Source organism: Solea senegalensis, linkage group LG19 (assembly GCF_019176455.1).
Source record: "Solea senegalensis isolate Sse05_10M linkage group LG19, IFAPA_SoseM_1, whole genome shotgun sequence".
NCBI classification, from domain to species: domain Eukaryota; kingdom Metazoa; phylum Chordata; class Actinopteri; order Pleuronectiformes; family Soleidae; genus Solea; species Solea senegalensis.
Window position 1 is genome coordinate 19,882,877 of NC_058038.1, and position 23,737 is coordinate 19,906,613.

At 39.7% G+C, this 23,737-nt stretch overlaps 3 protein-coding genes across 4 annotated transcripts; 1 reads left to right on the plus strand and 2 right to left on the minus strand.

Annotated features, from left to right (window-relative positions):
- Positions 1 to 33: 33 nt before the first annotated feature.
- Positions 34 to 14,712, minus strand: LOC122785666 (polycomb protein suz12-B-like). Its single transcript, XM_044051562.1, has 16 exons — positions 13,970 to 14,712; positions 13,098 to 13,144; positions 12,930 to 12,994; positions 10,658 to 10,726; positions 10,041 to 10,090; positions 9,845 to 9,930; positions 9,204 to 9,450; positions 8,336 to 8,450; positions 7,950 to 8,055; positions 7,535 to 7,709; positions 6,673 to 6,761; positions 6,091 to 6,234; positions 5,306 to 5,463; positions 4,572 to 4,770; positions 4,010 to 4,089; positions 34 to 3,352 (listed from the first exon to the last, which is right to left on the minus strand). Exons 1-16 carry the CDS (start codon positions 14,172 to 14,174, stop codon positions 2,914 to 2,916), a joined length of 2,274 nt encoding a protein of 757 aa, XP_043907497.1. The 5' UTR covers positions 14,175 to 14,712; the 3' UTR covers positions 34 to 2,913.
- Positions 14,713 to 15,587: 875 nt separating this feature from the next.
- LOC122785668 (pentraxin fusion protein-like) lies at positions 15,588 to 18,100 on the minus strand. The gene is made up of 4 exons (XM_044051564.1): positions 17,730 to 18,100; positions 17,554 to 17,614; positions 16,515 to 16,722; positions 15,588 to 15,993 (listed from the first exon to the last, which is right to left on the minus strand). Exons 2-4 carry the CDS (start codon positions 17,603 to 17,605, stop codon positions 15,588 to 15,590), a joined length of 666 nt encoding a protein of 221 aa, XP_043907499.1. The 5' UTR covers positions 17,606 to 17,614; positions 17,730 to 18,100.
- tmem220 (transmembrane protein 220) lies at positions 15,867 to 23,401 on the plus strand. Of its 2 annotated transcripts, XM_044051565.1 has the most exons (7): positions 15,867 to 15,923; positions 20,312 to 20,492; positions 20,667 to 20,696; positions 21,102 to 21,162; positions 21,747 to 21,870; positions 22,340 to 22,399; positions 23,177 to 23,401. In XM_044051565.1, exons 1-7 carry the CDS (start codon positions 15,877 to 15,879, stop codon positions 23,307 to 23,309), a joined length of 636 nt encoding a protein of 211 aa, XP_043907500.1. In that variant the 5' UTR covers positions 15,867 to 15,876; the 3' UTR covers positions 23,310 to 23,401. The 2 variants fall into 2 exon arrangements, with proteins under 2 accessions (XP_043907500.1, XP_043907501.1); XM_044051566.1 differs by lacking the exon at positions 15,867 to 15,923 and having other exon boundaries at positions 20,408 to 20,572.
- Positions 23,402 to 23,737: the final 336 nt, after the last annotated feature.

Genomic DNA, 23,737 nt, shown 5'->3' on the forward strand with positions numbered 1-23,737 from the left:
ACGCTCATGAAGGAAACGGACGACGCATTTGAACATGATACAAAAGTGTTTGTTTTATTACAAAAACCAGGTCAGGTGGTTTTACATTACTGATGAATTAAAGTCGCGTTTTTCCCAACATGGCTCCTCTTGTCTTGTGCAAAAAAACTGCTGCTGGTCTCAAGCAAAAAATAACAACTTAAAACCAGAAACAAACAACAGCATTCGTGAACGGAAAAAGGAAAAAAAGTGCACGTAGCAAACAGGTGAAGTCACACGTGAAGCCAAACCAGGCGTAGAGTCAGCGTCACAAACAAAGTCTGACACAACTCCCGGAATCGTAGTAGAAGAACGGTACGATTTCATCGCAGTAAAACTTTGATTGCGGTCAATTTCTATCGGTTAATATTTAACATGAGAAACTGGAAAATGCTGTCAAACTTGCCAACGATTTATATTTAAGCGCCGCAAGGGGGCACCAGCTCACAACGTTTCAGATTTAAACCAAATTAAGGTGTTTGGACTCAGTTTTTGTTTTTACAAATATATCTTTCAAGGCATCAGTTATTGCGATAACCGTGAATTGGTTTCCTGTGTAATCTGTAAAACCTTCTGAAGATTTTGAACACGGACAAATGTTCATTTCATTTGCTAACCCCGTCTAAAAGCTTTTGAATAAGAACAAGTCAAGGTAGAATTCGGACAGAAGGTTTCCGTCAGTTTACGCTACAAAACCTCAAGTTGAAAGCGTTTTTTTTTTACAATTATAGTAAAAATGTTATAATTCGCAATTCTGTTTGCTCTCTGTAAACTTTCAGGAGATGCTAGCATATACAGAAACATCGTCAAGGTACAGTTCAGACAAGTTTCCCGTCAGTTTCAGGTACAATCAGTTTTTTTTTGGGTGACTGATAAATCCCACCCCCTGCTGCCCACTCTCTGGTCAAAGCTCCACCCCCCCCAAAACACAGGAAGTTCAAGTTTTTTATGATAATAAGTTTATGCAACATAACAGTATTTTATTTTTTTCTTGGTAATGTGAGAGGTTTCTTGTAACATTAGCTCCTTGGCATCGAAAAGATTTAAAGAAAATTTTCAATAATTTGTACGCATGTTAGAAACACATTTAACCCATTTTTGAATATTAAGTATAAAGCAGTTTTTTTTCTTATAAATTCATGACTCACTTGATTCGGTCAAAAATAATCATGTGACATTTTTATATCGCCTTTACACCGTTACATTCTCATGAAACCATAACAATCACAATAACGCAGTCATGGTTGAAGTCTCTCTGATGTAAATGGAACGCAAATAGATATTATGGTATATTAGATATCAGTATTGGTTTTGTCTTGAATATTGGTCAGCTTTTTCGCAGAATTCTCACTTTTTTTTATTTCACAAATGTATTGTTTGCCTATAGCAAACAATACATTTTATAAACAAAACGAGGAAGGAATCTTTTTCAGAGGAATCTGCAGCAAATCCGTCTCCTTCCGTCTTTAAAGTAAAAAAGAAACCTTGTGGTTGTTCAGGTTTCCAAACGACCACATTTTAAAGCTAATTTATTACATAAAGATTCACAACATTTTATATACAAAAAAAATCCAACAACAGGTGACAATGGAAAATAAACCAAACCCGCTCCAGTTATATTGGTGCCGTTTCAGGCTCCGCCTCCAATGGAGGTGTGGCCTCAGACACATTGGTGATGACAATGTAAATGAATAGATGAACTTGAAGGTTGGTATTACAAAAAGCAGCAGTTTTAGGAAGTAGCACCTGGTTTGAAGGTTTAAAGGGACATTTTCAGGTTCTTTTGAAGAGTGGCTGTGGTCAGTGCGCTGACTTGTGTCAGCATCTCACACAGCACTAAAAAACTAAAACTATCCCTTTAAATGTGAAACCGTTCAGACAGTACCTGCCTCCTCTTCCCCAAACAGTTGAAACTGCGTCAGACTGGACGTGGGATAAACCGCGACAGTGACGGGACGTTTTTTTACCCAGAGTTGATGTCTGATGACACACACACACACACACACACACACACACACACACACACACACACACACACACACACACACACACACACACACACACACACACACACACACACACACACACACACACACACACACACACACACACACACAAAAACCTTTGGTGGAGCAAGAAAGTCACAACTTAGTTCTTCTGATCTTCTGACATCAGGCGATATCCTGACCAACGTGTTTTTACGTTTTGGTTTGTGTGAAGTGATTTAACTCACGTAATTCGTGTTTTCATCTCCGTCTCAACAGTAATCCGATTTCGGCTTGAATTCTCCTGCCAGATATCGCAAATGTGATTCGACATGTGACATAATTTTTATTTTTAGGCTAAAGCTTTGGTGCAACAGCAACTACATTTTAGACCAAATTAGAATTTTTTTTTTTCCTCGAAAAGTAGTTTGGTTCTCAAACCTGGAAATGATGACTTTCAATATTCTTGAGTGGTGGAATGAAAAGGCGTCATAGTTACAACAGTGCATGCTCACTCACACTCACACACACACTCACATACACACACACACACGCCCTGCTGGTTTAAATGATTACGGCAGTAACGAAGGTTTTGTGAATCCACTGTAGAAAATAGTTCCTTCTGTTTGATAAAAAACTGTCAATTGAAAAAAAAAACAACAAATTGGCTTCTTCATGGAATTTGTCGACATATTCCCATTCCAGATTGAGGCCTGAGCTCCACTTCACAGTTTCCTCAGGTCCTCGCTTTCACGACTCATCTGAAGCCGAAGCTTGTTTTCGGTTTCAAACGTGGGAACGACTTTTGTGATGAAAAGTTCGTCTTGTTTCTGACCCTGCAGTGACCGTTGTGTGTTTTTGATTCAGTTTGTTTGGGATCTTTGTGGCTCTGACTGAAACATCCATTCTGTCACAGCTCCTCCTCCTCCTCTTCCTCCTCCTCCTCTACTTCTTCCTCCTGCTGCTGCTGCTGCTGCTGCAGCCGGCAGAGGCGGCCGTCTCCGCTTTCCAGGCGGTCATTTCTCATCTCATTACAGGGTTTATACTCACACGGTTCAGGATCGGGGTCCAGCTCCGGCTGGGACTCCACAGCCGTCTCCCAGTCCTCCTCTTCCTCCTCATCTTCCTCCTGCTCCTCCCCGCCTGCGGTCCTAAGCGCAGCCTGTTTCTGGAGGAGGCGGAGTCGCGCCATGGCCTGGTCGATGGTCAGTGTGCTGACCAGGTTGAAGTCGTGCATGCTGACCAGGTGCAGCAGAAAGTTGCGGCACAGGTTGTGTTTGACGATGTGAGCGCCGTAGTGTTCGGCGAACTGAAGACAGGCCTCGTTCATCTGGTTGTCAGCGATGAAGCTGGACGGAGGACGACAGAAGAGTCAGTACAACATGAGCTAAAGTCTACGATACCTTTATAACATGTGGACGTCACTGTTACACAGACTTTTCCAACAGGAAGCTGAAGTTTGTAAACCACTCACTCTCCCACACCAAAGTCAGTGAAAAGAAAATCAGTGATCTTAGCTCACAGGGACACAGAAGCTGCCGGTCCACTGCTGCCTCGTGTGGTCACTTTGTGTCACTGACATAAGTGTGAACAAAGGAATTCAAACACTGAAGTCACAAAATTAGCACATATAAATTTGCCGATGGAGGCAGCAGGGGATCAACAACTCCTGTGTGCTGTGATGTTAAAATCACTGATTTTCTCTATGGGATTTGGTGTGGGAGAGTGAGTGGTTTACAAACTTCAGTTTTCTGTTGGAAAAGTCTGTCTAACAGTGAGATAACAGTGAGTCTCAGCCTCGTCTGAAACTAACTCCGCCTCATGCCTGATTTTCAAAAATGTCAAGAAGTGGGCTGAGAGATGGACAGAGGGGGAATGGGAGAGGACTGCACGCTGAGATCTAGCAGTGCACATGCACTTTAAGACATTGTAAATATGGTAACAACAGAAAAATCCACAGTAAGATTTTGTGAATGGATTTGCTTGGAAATGTGCTTCACGCTCACCCGTGCTTCATGGCGTGCAGGTTCCACAGCTTCATGATTTCCTTCTCGCCTTCGTTGACGTCCGTGAACTCCTCGATTTGCTGCGGACGAGAGAAGTCCAGACTTAAGACGGATTCATGGTAGATTATTTTTTGAAACACGCCTTCTGTCGACCTTATTTTTGTAAGTGGACGTTATTTTTGTGAGAGACTTCTGGTTTTGTCATTTCCGGTAAGTACTTGAGAGGCTTTACGCAGCAGGACGACAACTTCGACAGACAACATGACCCGTAGAAAAACACATATTGTTGGTGCAGTAGGGGGTTGATACAACAGTTGGTTTAAGCAAAAGACTAATGGAACTGGGAATGTTTTATGATTGTTTTAATAAACCTACAAAATAAGTGTCTACGCTATGAAACACCAGTAAGTTTTCCAGGGTGACGTCAGCAGCTGCAGGTTAAACCACAGCCAATTACGATTGAAAATATCAGAAGTTCCACACAGAGACAGACAGTGGGAACCCTTAGTTACTTCTACGGGAGCATTTATAAACCTACACGGGGACACAAAGCCTGATTCACCTTGACAGTTTTCTCTTTCAGCCAGTCGGGGTCCTTCTCGTCCTCGCTGTCCACCTCCAACTCCTGTGGCCGCAGTGGCACGCAGCTGTCACTGCGGAAGTAGAGGCGGTTGTGTCCACTGATGTACGTCCTCTGCTGCTCACGTTCGCTGTCCTCTGGCTCCAGAAACTCAGACAGACTCGGCTTCATCCTCTTTGGTCTGAATGGAGGACAAAAACAGAGAAAGTCTCACATCTTCCCCTATGACTAACAATCAAACAATCATTCTGATAACCGGTTATTTCCTCGATTAACTGATCAACGAAGATGTTCTCAAATTTTTCAAAGATTTGTTTTTGTCCACAAACTAAATTTAAATTTATGGAGCAAAGAAAAAAAATTGTCTCAATCAGGTAATTTCATTCATTTAATTTATTATTATTATTATTATTACTAAACAGAAACAAATTAAAACTAAAATTGTAGCTAATTAATCTGGATGATATTTGCCTTTTTTTTTTTAAAAAGATCATCAATGGTTAATTATTACTTATTAATGAGCCAATTATTATTTTAATTATTACATAATGAATGTTATAGAGAAGAAAATCTGCAAAACCTATGGACCAAAACAACAGGCCACCTGGTTCAAAATTAAACATGTTTTTTCTGTCGGTCCCTAAAGGGCGCTGCTGTTAACGATGGGGAAAAGCTAAATGTGGAAAGTTGAGAGTAAATATTCCCGTGGTGGGTACCTGCAGACGAGGATGTGGGTGACGGCAGTTCTCTTGACGGGGCCGTTCCGACTGAAGGCGAAGCCCGGCTGGTTGTGGACGTCCTGAGGGTTTCCTGCATACGAGCCATCGTAGCTATCGTTGATCGACACCTCAACCTTTGCACCTTTGGGATGAGGCTGCCAAAGATCACAGACAAGCTGAATGAGAACCAGAAACCTTACTCTGTTGAAAGGTCACACCAAACCCCATAGAGAAAATCAGTGATTTTACATCACAGCACATAGGATTTGTTGATCCACTGCTGCCTCCATCACTAAGTTCAAATGTCTTATTTTGTCACTTTGGTGTCTGAAATCCTTCGTTCAGATTAACCTCAGTGACACAAACTGACCACACGAGGCAGCAGTAGACCAGCAGCTCCTGTGTCCCCGCCAGTTAAAATCACTGATTTTCTCTATGGACTTTGGTGTGGAAGAGTGAGTGGTGAACAAATGTCATTTTTATGTTGGTATAATACATCTAACAAATAAAACAAATACACAAACATAGTCTTAAGATATTGTAGGATTAAGCTAACATAGCTTTTATTGGGCAAGACTTCTGTTAAGTGGGTATTTGAATATGTATATCCTTGTGTGGTAACAATAGTGGTAACAATAAACATCACTTCCAATTAATTTCTTCTGGTTATTATTATTTAAAACATAACATGTGAATTTATCAAAATCAATTATTTCTCACTTGATCAGCACATAATTTCAAATGTTTCACTTTTCCACGTGTGACAGATCCCTGTTTCTCACCACATAGTTAAAGATGAACCTGGAGTGTGACAGTTTGAGGTGTTTGAGCAGACTGTAGAGCTTCCTGCAGTTCAGCGTACACCAGGGACAGTGGAGGTCGTCTCTGGCCTCCGTCTGCTGCCGAGAGTTGTTGTTATACTGGAACTGCATGGACAACAAACACAAAACATGACAAATGATGAATGTGAAAAAGGCCAAACCATGAATGGACACATGTTGCCACTATATGTCACATGTCACCTTTTCTTCCAGCCTACAAAAGGCTTGTCTTGTAACGTTTCTGTTTTTACACTGTCAGACTCTTTCAGCCTGAAGATGTTCTAGCTCATTCTCTGTGATCTCTATATAATTTAAATCCACATGATCTTGTATGTGTTTACAGCTTTATGTGGATGTTTGACATACTTTTCTAACAGAAAAGTGAGGTTAAGAAAAACAAATAATTCTGATTGACGTCTGTATCATATTTAACACCAAATTGCCCTAAGAAAAACCCTCTTCACTGGACTGTGATGGTCCAGGGTCAGGCCTCGCGGACTGTACAAAAACCTGGATCTGGACCCATCCTACTGTGAGACTGACCTGGTAGAAGATGCGTAGTTTCTGTCTGGGCTCAGCTGAGATTTGTTCTCTTCTGGTTTGCACGTCAACGTTGATGGTTTCTTTGAGCGCTGCCGAGGGAACACACATTTCATTAAGATAACATCTCTCCATCTTCAACTTTCTAGTGACGTGGTCAATAAAAAAAGATCCCTCATGGTCCCCCAGGTCTCATATAAACATTATAAAACATTATTAAGTACCACAATACAACAATAGAATAACAAAGACACATTTAAGAGGCTGATTAAATAGCATTCAGGGCCCTACGATTTCTGCAATTTTTCCTGAGAAGTCGTAGCATTTTCCGAGACCGAGCGGACGTTTATGCATTCACAACAACGTCTAAGAAGCCATTTCAGACAAACGCAAACACGCCATCTAAAAAGCAAAATTCACTCACAGTCGACTGGACCTGTAAAAACACCAGTGACGACCGCTTAGCTTCTAAAACTCATAAGACGACGTAGCTAATTGGAGCCTCTACAAAAAGCACAGCTACAAACACGTGACCAGAATTTGACCAGGGCTTTGTGCCTGTGTGCGCGAGTCACACATTCCTCTAGAAAAGCTAAAGAAGCTATGACAAACTCACCAGTATCGCATCGCGTTGCCGACGACGTGATTTGTCAAGTGTACGTCTCATTACTGTAACTCCTAGACCGTTTGTGATATCTAGAAAATTAAAAAAACTATGGGCTGGCCAGGCCCTGCTTTTCAAAGGTCATGGAGATAACTTGGATCAATTCCAGAAATTTTAATACCCTATTAATGACATGTACCAGCAGAGAAAGAAAGAAAACATTTTCATAAACGCGCAACCGTGTTACGTTGCCGCGCTCACCCAGTGTTTGTGTGGCTCTCAGGCTGCTGGGTCTGATGTCGTGGTTGGTCTCGGAGTTACGCGTGGCCAGAGGTTTAGCCACGGGCGCAGTGGGGCGATCGCAGGAGTCGTTGGTCCAGCGCAAGGTGAACTGCAGCGTGGGACCCTGGGAGAAACTCTCGAATGGAGGAAGACGCTGCAAAGAAAGTCACAAAAAATTTATATCCACTGTCCCAAAGTGAAACTATGCAACACACAATAACGACAATATCGCAATTCATCGATTCTGTGATGATATCGGTCGAACAGAGAGGTTTCAAACGTAAGGCAACAAAAATAAACCTCATCGGTTATAAGATGAATCAATTCATTTAGTAAGTGATTATTGTTGAAACTGGCTCCTCCTCCTCCTCCTTTCATTCCCTCACGCACAAACCTTTTCGTCCAGGATGGTTTCCCAGGTCGCCCTCTTCTTGCTGACGGGACACTCGTCCATCTCTTGCATAGACACCTCGTATTCTCCGTCCAACAACTGCAGACGTCTGCGCACAAACACAAAACATCATGGCAACACCGTTTCCACCAGAGCTAATTCAAGCCATAACATCCACCATACATGACACCATTAATTCATGAAGTAGTTGTTTAGTCCAAGACACATTTTTTTGAAGTGGCAAATACTGTATCATCACTTCTGGTGTTCCTCTGGGCGCAATTCTGGCTCCATTCCTATTTTTGCTACAGTAAGTATTACAATTACATCATAATTCTGAGGTTTGGTAAAACACCATCAATTTTGTGTGTGTGTGTGTGTGTCTTCACCTGTTTTTATCAAAGACTGTCATCTGAGCCACAAATGTGGCTTCCTCCTCCTCCTCCTCCTCTTCCCTGAGAGAGGAGCTCCTCCTCTTCTTGTTCACCACTTCCTCCGTGAAATCTGAAACACACACACACACACACACACACCAGGTGTGTTCTAGATGAACTGCTTCTAGCTTAGTATATCGAGAGCATCCACAGCCACAAAGTCAGACACTTTCTACTGTTCATGTGTCATTAATTGAAGAATATAATTTTTTATATGACATGAGCAGTGTTGTCACATAACAAAGTACAGATAATTTGTTACTGTGGTTAAGTACAAAATTCACGTATCTGTACTTAACTCTGTTATTTGTATTTCTAGCATCTTGTACTTTTACTCCACTACATTTCCTCTCACTCTCTTTGTTACTCCTTACTACCAAATAAAACCAGAAGAAGAAGAGTTGGTATTATGGTCTGTATTTACATACAGCTTCTGTAGTCTTGATGAAGCTGCTTTACACTACAGTTTTCACCCATTCACACAGGGTTAAGCGTCTTTGCTCAAGAGCCAGGAACTGAACCCACATCCTTCCAGTTGAAAGTACATTTTATATCAGAACGTTACTTTTGATACTTAAGTACAGTAATTGTCATTTATTCAATTTCTACCAAAGCCATTTTCTGGTTAAGACTGGAAGTGAGACCACTCGCTGCCAACTCTAAACCTGTTCAAGTTCAAAATATCCAGCCTACAATCGCCAACAGACATTTTAAAGTAATTCTGCATGCATGCACTCTTTGCTCATCAGAAGACAACAGTAAAGTTACGCTGTTTTGAGGCGACAATCAAACTTGAAGATGACAGGACTAAATCTTTGCTGACCTCTGTGGAGGTGACTCTCTCCGTTGGTCAGGCCGTTGATTTGTGTCCTTGGGTATCCGGGCCGCGACACTCGGAACAGCAGTGAGTAAGACTTGACCATGTGAGAGTTGCTGTGTTCGAACTCGCCGCTGGGGATCAGCAGCGAGGGCACGGACCCTGGCTTGGCCTGGACTCCTGCGCTTGAGTCCGGATTCAGAGGAACCTGCTTCTTCCCCGCGGGAATCTGCTTCACCGGACAGCTCACATCCTGGACCGGGGTGGGGGTAAACAACATAAGGGACACAAACGTAACAGATGATCATTCAGTAAAATATAAATGAAAAATGAAAACGATAACTTTCATGATCGGTTACTTGTTACTCCGAATCGTTTTTTTCTTTACCAAACATGGAAATGATGATTTCTTTGTTACATGGAGCAAAGAAACCAGAAAATATTCACATTTAAGAAGCTGAAAAATCATAGAATCTGGTTCTATTTATTAAAATGAACACATAAAATGGTTATTGGAATCAAAACATTGGCCGATTAATTTAGTAATCAAGGAAAAGAAAATGCTTTCACCTCATATACCCCCACCTCAAAAAAAGCTTTAATACCACATGATCAACACACACACACACACACACACACACACACACCTTCCTCTTCTTGTGGCACACTTTGACCAGCAGCACCTCCAGAGACACAGAGTTCTGCTCATTCTCACAGTCCTGAGACGGCTTTCCTGAAAACGCAGCAACACGACACCTGCTGTCAGTCGCACTGAAGCCGAGGGAGGAAAAGACGTTCGGCGAGCGAAGCCACGCAGACAGCAACTGAGAGGGACAAACTTACCAACTTTGTGGAAGAAACCGGTAAAGGTGAGCTGCAGAGTGGAGGCCAGGCTGAGGGGCAAGAAGGACACAAAATGAAAGGAGACGAAGTAATGTGCAAGTGAAGGTCACATGTTCAACAAGTACTGACACAAAACCAGAGCTTCTGAATTTACAGAGGGAATATTGCTGCAATACGGTCAGACACTGGGCGATATGGAACAAATCTAATCAAGATATACTTGGATATCTAATAACCGTATATCACGATTAATTAATCACTCGCTTCTTTTCTCAATTAATCGAGTACTTATATGGTTCAGAAAATGACAGAAAATGTTGATCAGTGTTTGTCAAACCTGGAGATGATGATGTTTCTTGAATGTCTCATTTTTTTGTCCACAAACCAAAATTATTCAATTTTAATGATTTTGGAGCAAAGAAACCCGATAAATAAAATGTCAATTGATCTTTTTTATGATAATCCACAAAAAGTTTGTTTATTTGTAAAATCAGTCCAAAAAAAAGAAAACTTCGTGACTCAAAAGCCACACAAAACATTGCTATATTTCACTGTATCGTAACGCATGCATTCACTAAGTTTCCGATCTTTTTACAACAACAGGAGTGACTGTTTACCTGTTAGTCTCCTGCTCGCTCCTCGTCTTTTCCACTTTAAACAGCAGATCGTTGACCTTGGAGCTTTTCCTGTCCAGAAAAACAGCAGCTGTTAAACGTAAAACCACACTCACTCACTCACCACACATTTTTACCAATAAAAAAATGACCTTTCCACAACATTTTACCCAACTTCCATGACTCAGTTGACAATCTGCACAGTATAATATACAACATGTTTGATAATTCACTTGATCCAAACCATTTCCAGGCCTGAAAAAAATTACTGTGGGGACCCTGTGCCGAGTAAAAACCGGTCCAGTCAAAGGTTGAGCGTCAAGAGTAGATTAATTCAGTGCCCTCACATATCAACATAATGAACCATAACTCAGCTTTTAATGGTCACATTTTCTCAAAACAAGACACAGCAGCACACAGACTGTTAAAAACACTCAGCCTCATTAAACACAACCTACATGCACTTCAATCACAACAGAAAATGGGAAATGGAACTCCTAAATCTACAGCTGTGAAAACCAAACACTGTCGGAGACAAACTGGGATTTCTGAATTAAGACGAAAAAATAATTTCAGAGTCTTATACAAGATCAAATGAGATAAGATATCAGACTTGATTCTTTTTTAAGGCAAGTCTTAAGATCTTTAAATTAAAGCCGTCAGGGCTTCCTCCTGTTGTCAGTGATTTCCAGTTATGCCTAAACTAACACTATGAGCACATGGTTAATAACTAATGCTTATTTCCATAATTGTTTAATCTGCCGATTATTTTCTTGGTTAATCAAGGTCCCGAAAATGTTGAAAAATGTTGATCAGTGTTTGTCAAACCTGAAAAAGATGATGTTTCTCAAATGTCTTGTTTTGTCCACACTCTAAAATAATTCCGCTTGTCTATCTAATCTTAAACTATTTCTTTGTTAAATGAAATAAAGCACAGTGTGTTGAGGGAGCGGTGACAGCGGCGCAGGACAGAGGGGTGCTTGTATTTAAATGAAATTAAATTAGTCAATCCTGTTTTAAGTGACAGCCCTAATGCAGCCTGACAGAAATGCTTAGAAAAAATAATAATAAAATAACTATCCCTTCAAAGCACAAATGTGAGGCTCATGTTGCATTTGTTACTACATTAGGTTCCAGTAGTCTTCACATAAATCCAGGTTCTGTCAAACTCAGGAAACATCTAATGAGCCAAAGGAACTAAGTAAAAACAGGTGAGTGGCTGCACAGAAAAAGTGATCACTGATCAACACTAACACAAAACGTATTTTATATGCGACAAAATCCACAAATGTGGAGCCTTTTCTTCCCGCACCATGAATTCTACTGAGTTTAACTTAGATATTTTTCATTTTTGACAGAAACATTTTCTACACTAACCGATTACTAAATTAATTCATTTTAATTTCTTTGTAACACGGAGCAAAGAAGCCGGAAAATACACTGCAATAACAGCCCTACTAGAAATGAGCCAAATGTTTTACGGCGAAGACTTAAAATTACCTTGTAAATCTACATCCACTTTGAGACTGTAATTTTCCTTAAAAACAGGCCAAAAACTAGACAAAACCAGGAGCACTTTGGATTTAATGTAAACCATTGTTTTAGCGTGTTACTGGTAAATATCTAATGAGGACAAAGTTAGATAGTTTTTCTTACAGTGAGATTATTTTTCGATGCAAACCCTTCTTGGAAAAATTAGCTATCCTTTTATGAAGAAAAGAAGAACAATTTTCCAGAAATTCAGGGGTGTATTTGTGTGCAAAGAAGAACCTGAACCGACTAAATCGATTTAAAAGCCATTCATCGCTACAGCCCTTGAGCACAGCTTAGATGGAAAACAGCAACACCACTGCTCCAGTGCAGTTGTTCTCCCTTTCAAAAAGCCCCATGTTAAATATTAAAAAAAAAACATAATTCAGTTGCGTTCAAGACAAGCCTCCAGTGCACACTGAACCACAAGCAGAGTCGTGTGCATCAGCTGGATCTTTTCTCTTTTCTGAAGCGTCTGTATGCAAAGCAGCCTAACTGAAAATGTGTCTCCTATCTGAACTGATCCCACCTGCCCCCTCCCACAACAGCCGACATGTCGCTACACTTTCACTCCCTGTAACAATTGACCTTCTTTCTGAGACACAGACTGCTTTTTTACACCACATTCTCCACCCAACATGCAGTTTTGAAACGTAGGAACACAAGCAACACACAAAAAGTAAGAGGCAACACAACTTTTAAGACAAAAAATATCATGAAAGGACAAAAAACATGTCTTTCTCACCTTTTGGTGTTATTCCTTGAGTTTCTGTGGGACATGTAGGTGAGTGTCCTGTGCAAGAATATAGGCTGAAATGTAGCAAAAAACAACAACAAATGTGTTATTGCTTTGGCATGCGATGTGAGACGTTTCCTCGACTCTCAGAGTATTGTAAGAAAAGACACCACTCACAGTGATTAAGTTCCTCGTGCGGAGAAACCTGTAGATTTGAGTTGGTTCTGCAAAAAAGGTATGGCCAAAGAATCACCACAGGAATTTATTATTTTAAATCTTCATCTTAATTTGATGAATTCAATAAGCGATTAATTGTTGCAGCCCAAGAGTGCTCTACTTTTATATTTGTACATAAGTGTAAAACCAATATATATTTCTATACGTGCATTTAGTACTTTAATTGAGTAAAAAACGAGGGCTTGTCCTAGTTCGAGACATCGTAAAACAACATAATAACAAAAGTTAAGTGTTTTTTTTTCATTAAATAATCAAAACAAGTTATCTGATATTTCAGAACATTGTAATTTCCAGGCTTGGGAAAAATAATCACTTCTGGTGTTCCTCTGGGCACAACTCTGGGCCCATCTTTTTTCAGTAACTGCATTTCAAACACTTTTAAAAGATAATTTCACATATGAAAACACATTACTGTCATTAAGAACTCTTGTTGTGGGATAAACAAAAAAGATAACTTTGACTTCACCAAACAACTAATCCATTAATCAAAAAAACTACAGTTTCAGTTGTGATACAAATAGGTTATAACTTACTAAACAACATGCCACATTGTGAGATGCAAAAATATTGTTTGGAAGAATGTTAATTTTGTTAATTTCACAATATTGAGAAAATCATGATTTGATTCCTATTCATACACTTTGTCTGAAAGTTTTTTTTTAGTGTTTCACTACTACTGTGGTCATGATAAACACTTAAGAGGACATCTGAACCAGCCACAGGTGAACTTTCCACGTGACTTAATACTAAAACCATCAAAGACACCGGTGCGTGCGTTTCTTTTTCTGAATGAGGCAGCAGCGGTAACTCACTCTCGAAGGCCTGCAGGAACAGCTCGTGGTCGGCTTGAATGAGCTGCATGTTGGGCTTCTTGGCTGGAGCCACCGCAGATGAAGACGAGGACGAAGAAGACGAGGACTGTTGCTGCTGTTGCTGAAACCCATTAGTCTTTGCTCCAGGAACACAACCCACATGGTGGTTACTTCCACCGGAGCAGCTCTGCTTATGTGGAGCCATTGTCACAACATAAAAAACACAATAACCACCCCCCAAAAAACGAGTTGCCAAATTTTTTTACCACCACCTGACGTTTTGTTTTTTTAAATCTGTGTTCCTCTTCCTTTGTCAAAACAAAAGAACAGCAGCCGCCCACGAGACACTCCGCTGACTCCTCATTTTAAAAGCCAATTTAAGACGTTTCCCTATTCTATGACTTAAACCGTTACCAATTATAGTCTTTCCGGTTTTGTTCAAGCGCCAGTTTAATTGTTACATAGACGTGAAAACAGGTTGGAAATGCGCGAAACAAGAGCGCAGCCTCTGGCGAGCTGACGCGGCTTGCTAGCTAACTGGCTAACTTCCTTAGCCAGCTAGCGGCGAAACCGGGCTAACTGGTTAGCATTTTCCGCTCTATCTTCACGACTCCAGCTTCTGTTAATCGACACCCGCGTTAATCCAGAACCGACGGCCGCTCCTGGTCGTTTACAACTCACAACTTTTCCACATTTCACAGTTCTTCTTCTCATCCGGCGCCTGTTTGCAAGCCGGGACAGTAAAAGCGGAAAGTGAAACAAGAAGCTAACCCTATGAACTGCATCCGGTTGGGATTTTCGAAATAATTTTATTGATTCAACATCTAGAGGTGTCACTCAAACGTCTTTGTGTGACGAACACGTCCTTTATAATCCCTTTAACACACATCTCTGTAAATCACGTAAAAACTGACCATATCAATCAGCTGCGCGCTTTAATTTTGGCAATACACTTGCGTTTTTTTTGGTGTAACCGAAAACTTGACAAATGTGGGTTGAGTCTCCCTCTGTGACTGGTGTTGAAAGATCCCGCCTTTCAGCAGCTCTGTCCAATCAGCGTGCGCCTGTGTGGAACGCAGCGTTCTGATTGGTGGGCGTGTTTGGCCGGTCTGTGAAGCGTATTTGCCGCCTGCAGCATGAACATGGCGAGGTTCTCTCTTCTTAATAAGGTCAGGAACCAAACAATGTGACACACACACGCAATTATCATATCTTCTATTGTTTATAAGTGCTTTTTTTATGAGTATTGTTTCTGTTTTCAGATGAAGGACAAAATAACATTTTTGAAAGAAAACCACAGAGATACAGAAATATATTTATTCAAACATACAGTATGTATTTTTAATGATGGCAGTATTTGCCTTGCTGAAAGTCAGTGTTGTTAATCATTAAATACACAATTTATGCTGGAAATATTGAATGTGTTGTACACGTTTGGCGTCATATATTTTATATGACAAGATACACTGATTATATCATAAAATTGTTTTTATTGAAGAGCATTACAGCAATATCCTTTCTTAAAGGGTTAGTTCAAGGTTTAATTTTTACTCTCCCATATTAAAGATATGGGCCTTATGTTAAAGCTCACAAAATCTCAAAAATGTGTCCAGGAAATCTACAGCTCACGTGTAATGACATTGACCTCGCCTTTAACTTTAAGCTCTATGGTTTCCCAGTCAAAAACATTGCCCCTCAGCACCCTCTTCCCTGAGTAAATGTCCTGGATGGTGGTAGCCGGTAGGACAGAGTCCCACATGTTTATGTCAGCGATCTCGCCCAGGAAACACTGCTTGGCATCAAAATCACCCAGGTACGAGTCTGGGTCCTGTCCGATGATGACCTTGCCTCCAGAACGGATGGTGTGACCTTTCCTGTAAATCTTGGTCAAGCTTTTCCTGCCATCCATGAAGAGGGCAGCTGCGCCAGATCTGGAGTCCCAGGTGATGCACAGGTGAGTCTCCAGGGCCCCGAGCTGAGGGACTTCAAACATAACACCACCTCCACTCAGGTAGAAGGACAATCTGAATCAAACACATGGGGACAAGAGTCAGGCCATCGTGTGACAGTACAATTGTGTACTTGTTCACAGTATGGTTAGCAGTAGTGTCTGTGTAGTTGGATCTCAAAATAGTATTGGTAGTACTAGTAGTAATGTCAGTGGAAGTAGTAGTAGTAATAGCAGTAGTAGTAGTATTGTCAGCAGTGGTAGTAGTAGTAGTATTGTCAGTAGTAGAAGCAGTAGTAGTGGTGGTATTGTCAGTCGTAGAATTGTCAGTAGTAGTATTAGTAATGTCAGTAGTAGTAGAATTGTCAGTAGTAGCAGTATTGTCAGTATTAGTAGAATTGTCAGTGGTTGATAGTCAGTGGTTGATAGAAGAATTGATAGTAGTAGTATTGTCAGTAGTACTAGTAGTAGTAGTTGAATTGTCAGTAGTAGTAGGAGTTGAATCATCAGTAGTAGTAGTGGTAGTAGTACTAGTAGTAGTATTGTCAGTACTAGTAGTAGTATTGTCAGTAGTAGTAGTAGTAGTGTTGTCAGTGCCTTCCGTCCAGTTCACGCCACACGTTCAGCTCGTCATGGTTTCCCGTGCGGTACGCGAACAGTATGACCTCACGCTCTCCTCTCAGCTCAGTGGCCACGCGCATGCACAGAGTGAAGGCGTGGAGGTTCAGCGGTTTCAGAGGAACCATCTCCACGTAGCTTGTGTCCGTCTCCAGCTGGAACACCATGGTCTTTATGAGGACGCTCCCTGAGACACAGTCAAAAAAACAACAACAACATGTCAACAAGCTGCAGCAGTTTGACGTGACAAGCACTTCTTGTCTCCGCCCGCCTCTGCTCTGCTACTGAATACACACAAACACTCCCTCAGTCAGGTCTGATAGCGACGATCAACAAAAGTTACGTACTGTAGCTTTAAGTGCAGTGTCATCGTTATCACAATATTTGTACCACGGGTTACACCACACACTATTTTATTTTATTGGATTGGATTGATTTGAATTTGATGGCCCTACAGACGACCAATACTGCCAAAATTAAAAAAATAATTTAATAAATCATAAAAGAAAAACTCAACAATATTGCAATAAATAGAAATATGTTTTGACATGGCAAAACTATGATGAACTAAACAAGCTTAAGTGATTGTCACTTAAAAGCTATTTTCACTTTTATTTATTCAACATTTTTGATTGAATTGATTTCTGTTTTTGTTGTTACAATATATTCATATAAAACTGACTGATGAAGAAACGCAGCAAACAAATTCTGTTACATACTGGAGCTTTAAGTCATGTGGTCTTTGCGAATCACCGCACACTACACTCTGGGTCAGTCTTGGATTTTATTGCTATCCTATACAGAAGACCAACACTGCCAAAATTAAAAATTCTTTTCTATAAATGATTGAAGAAAAACTCAAAAGAATAAATATGTTCAGACATGGACAATTAAATATGGAAATAAATGAGGAACTAGCTAATAGACTAATTTATTCTGTATATTTAAATCAATTTGACTAAAATGACTTAAGAACAAAACCTCAAAGTCTTTTTTCCTTAAAAAGACACAAACGTACCAGCTAACAACCCGGAGATGGCGATGAGGAAAACGACGGCTGAAAACCTCATGTTGTCAGACTGCAGTGAGACAATGTTGTTATTGGTGTTATTATTATTATTGTTATTGTCATCATTATTATTATTATTATTGTTATTATTTAAGATGTTACATGAGAATAACGAGGCAGTTTACCTGGTGTGAATGCTCTGCGACTGGAAGTCTGAACGGCAGAGGGGTTTTATGCCATGACAACCACCCTTTATCCACTCACATCATCACCCATGACAGCTGAGGTGAAATGGCTGTTTACTCTCGATTGTGTCACACCAGCGTCCGTAGGGCAGACATAATGATGCAATGATCCAGTTTAATCTGGTAAAAGTAAAGTTCAGTGAACAAGCAAGAGCTCAGAGTTCAACGTTCAGACTTTATACAGCAACTTTGATATCATTTTACAGTAAAATAACAGTTGAAAAATCAATTTGATGGCTCACTGACTTCCTCTGTCCCTACAGTAGAGCTGCAAAGTGTGGGGAGGAAACTGAAGTTTGTAAACTGTTTGTGACTTTGTGTCACTGAGGCAAAGATTTCAAACACCAAATTCGTTTAAAGGTGACATAGAATGCTTGAATCACACATATATGTTAGTTATGGAGGTCTACTTACATATATGAACTTGTTTTCATGATTAAAAACCTCCTAATCGCTGCAAACGAGCTGATCAAAATATCTCCTCACTGACGCTCTCGTCAGCCGCGCTGTTTCAGACCAAAACCACACCCCCAGAACGTGGACTGTGTTGTGATTGGCCAGCCAACGAGAGCTTTCCCACTGTCCTGTGATTGGCCAGGTACCTGGAAGTGACGTAATAGATACACAGCTCCCCCTTTGGCACGGTGGATGCTCTGCATCTCAGCAGCTACAACGAGAGTAGTTCTTGGCCGTTTCTCAATATCCATACTTGTGCGTACTTGTGCGTACTTGTGTACTCCCGTACTTGTGAAAACGTCATCAGCCTCAGTCCAAGTGCTGTTCCAATTCTCAATTAAGCGAACAGCGAGGACGGTTCTCAAACCCGGAAGTGTTCTCGCTCCGCCCATGTTTACCAAGTATGCATCGGAGGTGACTTAAGCGTACTTGGGATGGCCATGTATCCCAGAATACATTTCGGCGGAGCATAGCAGCAGATAATAGAAATATAAATCTGAAATAAATATTTTTCTGTGTCCCGGAACAAAGTTTTAACATCATTTGATGTGAGAAATGAGTCATTTAGAATTCAAACATGTGGTTTGTGTATGACAATATGATGTATTTATAGTTTGGCAGCAACGTTTGTCGAAGGTGATCAGCTCCGCCTCTGCGGATGCTTGGCGCTCACTGTGCCCAGCACAGAGCAGCATTACCTCGGCCTGTTTTAAAGGGGACATGTTATGCAAAATCAACTTTTTAACCATTTTAATACTGATATTTGGGACTCTGGGGGCCCTACCAGTCGCCAAAGTGTGGAAAAACAATACTCAGTCATGTTTTCGTGGTTCTGCTTAGTGTAAGTATAGGCGATAAAACGCTCGATGTTGAATTCCCTGCGCTTATGACGTCAGCATGCGCATTTCACCGCGAATGTTACCGCCCCACCAGTACGTTTACTTCGCAAGCTCCACCTTAGCTCCACCTTGTCCCTGCGAGAGTGCAGGCGAGGGAGGAAGAGCGGTATTATGTCAACGCGGCGGGACAAGTGTGCTGTTGGTGGCTGCACAGTGGAGCACAGTGTTTTACAGAGGATTTTATATAAGAAGCTAATGTGCCGGATAAGTCAGCAATCGTGTGTTCGTGTGTTCGCACCACTTCACATCAGACTGCGGCCAGCGGTTGCCGTATTTAGTCAGGGGACATATTTCACCGACGTACAAACACACAAATTGTTAAGAAAAGATCACATAGAGCTCATAACTGACCATTCTGACACGTCCTAATTAAACATATTTGTTCAGTATGTCCTCCATGACCGGAGCACAGACTCAGTCTGATACAATCACATAAAGCAGCTGTTTATGCAGCTCCCGCTGACGATCAGCGGTGCTACACTCTCTGTGCAGCGGTGCTACACTCTCTGTGTCACCGATAGCCTAAACAGCCTAAACCGCTGAATAAACTGTATGTTGCTGTATCAGACTGTGCTCCGGAGACCTCAACATACAGTTTATTCAGCGCGCCACTGGCGATCAGCTGATCGCCACCGCTGATCGCCAGTTTAGGTTATCGGTGACACAGAGAGTGTAGCGTAGAACCCGCACAAGATTTCCAATGTGCCTGGACTGTCTGTCTAAGCACAAATGGCAAATAAAAACCTTGAACCTTGAACCTAGTGTAGTGTAGTGTATATATATATATATATATATATATATATATATATATATATATGACGTGTACAAATATATACTACTCTACATAGCTAATATTTACATATTATATTTAAGTACAGATACAATGACCGTGCGACTTTAATATAAATCTAACATTGAAAGTTGAAATTTAAAAAAAATTAATAATATACAAACTTTCAAACCGTCAGGTCAAAACGTTTCCATTAACACATTTGAACTCCTGTGTGCTGTGACTGTGTCACTGGTTTTCTCTATGGGGTTTGGTGTGGGAGAGTGAGTGGTTCACAAACTTCAGTTTCCTGTTAGAAAAGTCTGTCTAACAGTGAGATAAAGACGTGTATTTTCTCTTCTTCTCTCTTTTTGTCTGAATGTGAGCATCTTTCACAGAAATAGAAAGTCGGGGCTTGAATCGTACTTTGCAGCCCGGCGGCGCCGTGTTGGACTCCGTCTCTGTTTTGGAAAATCGTGCAGGCAGGACGTGCGCCTGCTTCCCTATATCTTCACGTGCCGCGCGCCCGGGCGGGAACACGCCAGCTCAGGCAGGAAAACATGGGACAAGTTCGCGAAGGTACGACTTGGCTTTCGGTGATTTGGCGAGTGTGTAACGTTTTCATGTCGTTGTTCTTCGCTCTCGCCACATATGTACAGGTGAGTAAGCTCCTGTCCGCTGTGTGTAACTGTTTGATCCTTGATCGATAATCGTGATCGATAACCAAACATCGCTGTGTATTTTCGGCCTCAGATCAATGATCCAGACGCGGGGATGTGGATGGTAAGTTCACAACACGCCTCAGACGCTTTGTAATGATTATTATTATTATTATTGTTATTTTTTAACAGTTTTGTTATCGCCAAGTGCGAGAAATTTAAACAGGAAGCTGTCCATGCTTTTATTTTGAAGGTCAGGGTGAAAGGAATTGACGTGGTGGTTTATTCAAGATTCAAGTTTTTATTTGTCACATGTGAATGTACAAGTACACCCCCAGTGAAAGTCATTATGTGTGTGAAAAAACAAGGAGTCTTGTTTTATTTTAATTTAAGTACACTGTCAATTTCTCTTATCCATCACGTTCGTTCATTTTGGCCTTCAAAATAAGAGCCACTGGCTTGTGCTACAACAACTTTCTGTATAAACTAGTTTACTGCGATTTGTATGTCTTTTACGTGTGTTTATCAGGTGGGTTATGGAGTTCCTTCAGTCCTCTGTGCTTTGATCAGCTGGAAACCTCTCGTTTCAGGTACAAACTCACCTGGACTTTAGTTTGTTTTCACCTGAAAAAAACAGTGCTAAATCAAAATAAACGATAAAAATGTTTTTTTTTGTTTTTTTTTTACAGTTTGCACGTTTAATAACAGGCCCAGGGTTAAATTGCAGATTCCCTGTGCTGCAAGCGCCATCTAGTGGCTGTATCTGTTTTTTAGTGATAGTATAATTAATTATATTGTGTTATTTTTAATATGATTTTTTTAAAATGTTCTTTTATTAATTTACATAATTTCCAATAACTTTTCTATTTATTTAACTTTTAAATTGATATTTTCATGTTGATGAGTTATTCAAGAATATATTTTAAGTGAAAGTATTTTCTGTTTTAATGTGATTATTTAGTTAAAATCTTTTATTTAAAAAGATTTTTCTGAATTAACGCAAAGTTTTCCACAATTTTTTTCCCTGTTTTTCAGAATTAATGCAAAATATTCCATTAAAATTAAAAATGTTGTTCTGTTTTCCTGAATTAATGAGACTTTATTTGTAATCTGATTCCGTTTTCCGTGCAGCAATTTTTGGTTTTAATTAACGTTAACTGGGATTTCTGCGCAGAACACTTGGCGTGGCGGCGTGTGGCCGATCTTCACGTCATGATCTCCAGCAGCGTCGTCATCATGTTGGGTTGGAGAATCCACAAAGAGCAAATCACACAGATCTTTCAGCAGGAGGAGGGCAGGTAAAAAAAAAAACCCACCTCACTCTGTCACATTCATGTTCTCATGAACAGTGAACATCAGAAAATCACTTTATCATCTTTATCAAGACTCAAAACGTTCCTGCTCAGTTCCATTTACATGGAAAATTATTTTCTAGCATGACATTTTCTATAAAACAAACGTCATAATAATTAAAAACAAAAAAAGCTAAGTTCTTCTCTGTATAAAATAAGTCTCATGTTTGTCTGAATTAAAGATAAAAAATTAATTAAAATAAAATGTCTAAGACAATTTCATTTTGTAATTTTTTTGCTGAATTGATCTTTATTTTATTTCCTTGAAGAATTCTTCTTCTGAGATCATTGAATGCTTTTTGCGTCCATAGCCTTTTTCAATAAATATATTTCTAAGTATTTATTTTGTGAGTCTGTATTTAAGTACTTAAATTTAAAAATGATTTAAATCCATGCTCTTTTCCCCACCTCATAGAGAATTTTTTGGTCTGTTGTTGACGTCCATGTGGCTTCTGCTGTGTCGACACTCTGGGAGGTAAATAAATACATAAATTAATTAACTAATCAATCAGGGAATCACGATATTATCAACACGATATTGGTATTGGCTGAATTCCTGAAGAACGCAATGTTTACGTTTAAAATAATTGTCTTCTTTTTTTCTGGATTTTCCCACTTTTTAAGTTTATTTTTTACATTTTTAACAAATTTATTTTGTAAAAAATATTTTTTAAACATGAATTTTAATTCGGTTCTCCTTAATGAACACATTAATTTTTTTAAGTTAAAGACTCATTTCTGATGTTATTACCTCAATTCAGAAATTTTTTTAAATATGAGAAAAATTACAATATTTTCTCTTCAGTTTTTTAAAAACTTTTTTCCTATTTAAAGGATAATTTCTGTGATTTTTCTCAATTAATAAACATTCCCTCTTTTTTGTATTGTTCGGATTAAAAGAAATAAGAATTATTTCTAATGACATTTTATTCCTAAAAAGTTGATGTTTCGTGAACTAATGACAAAACAATAATTTTTTTTTTCCCATAAAACAAAATTTTCTGCTCAGTTTTTCTGAATTAAAGAGATTTCTTTCTCATTTAAAGGTTCATTTCTGCGTTTTTCCTTAATTAACTATTTAAAAAAAAAATTCTATTTTCTGATTTAAAAAATCATTCCTAATGACACATGTTTCATAAAAATGTTAATGTGCTTCCCTGAAGTCATTAGAATTGCACTGCTAACAAAAAGTCAAATATGGTTCATCCCCTTGAATAAAAAGTGAAAACTGTGTTCCTCTGTTCTCTGTCAGAAGTGCAGTGGGAAAACTACGAGTCTTCACTGCGGTGGCCATCACTCTGTTCCCCTTCATCACATGGTTTTATTACCACGTCAACAAAGAGCTGAGGTCTGAGTGGCCGTCGCACTGTAAAACAGCCATTTAGACGCAGTCAGGGAGCTTTTTTTTTATGACTGAAATCCACTGTGGACAAAGTTTGCTGCTTCAATAAAAGTGTTTTTGTATCATCACATACAATCAGTCCCATAGTGCAATGAAGCAATTTAATTGTGTATTTCTCTGAAATGTATTGTTATTATTATTATTGTTATTTATTGTTGTTATCATTATTAATAATAATAATAATAATAATAATAAGAAGAAGAAGAATAATGAAGAAATAATGAAATGGTGACATAAGTTTTTCTTTTTTAAGCAACATTTCAGATTGATGATTAAACTTAGATTTACAGAAAAAATATTTTTAAAAAGTAAGATAAAAGATATAATATAAGACATGTTTTATGGACGTAAGACGTAATTATGAGATACTAAGTCATAGTATGTGATAATTATGACTTTGGTATGCACTCT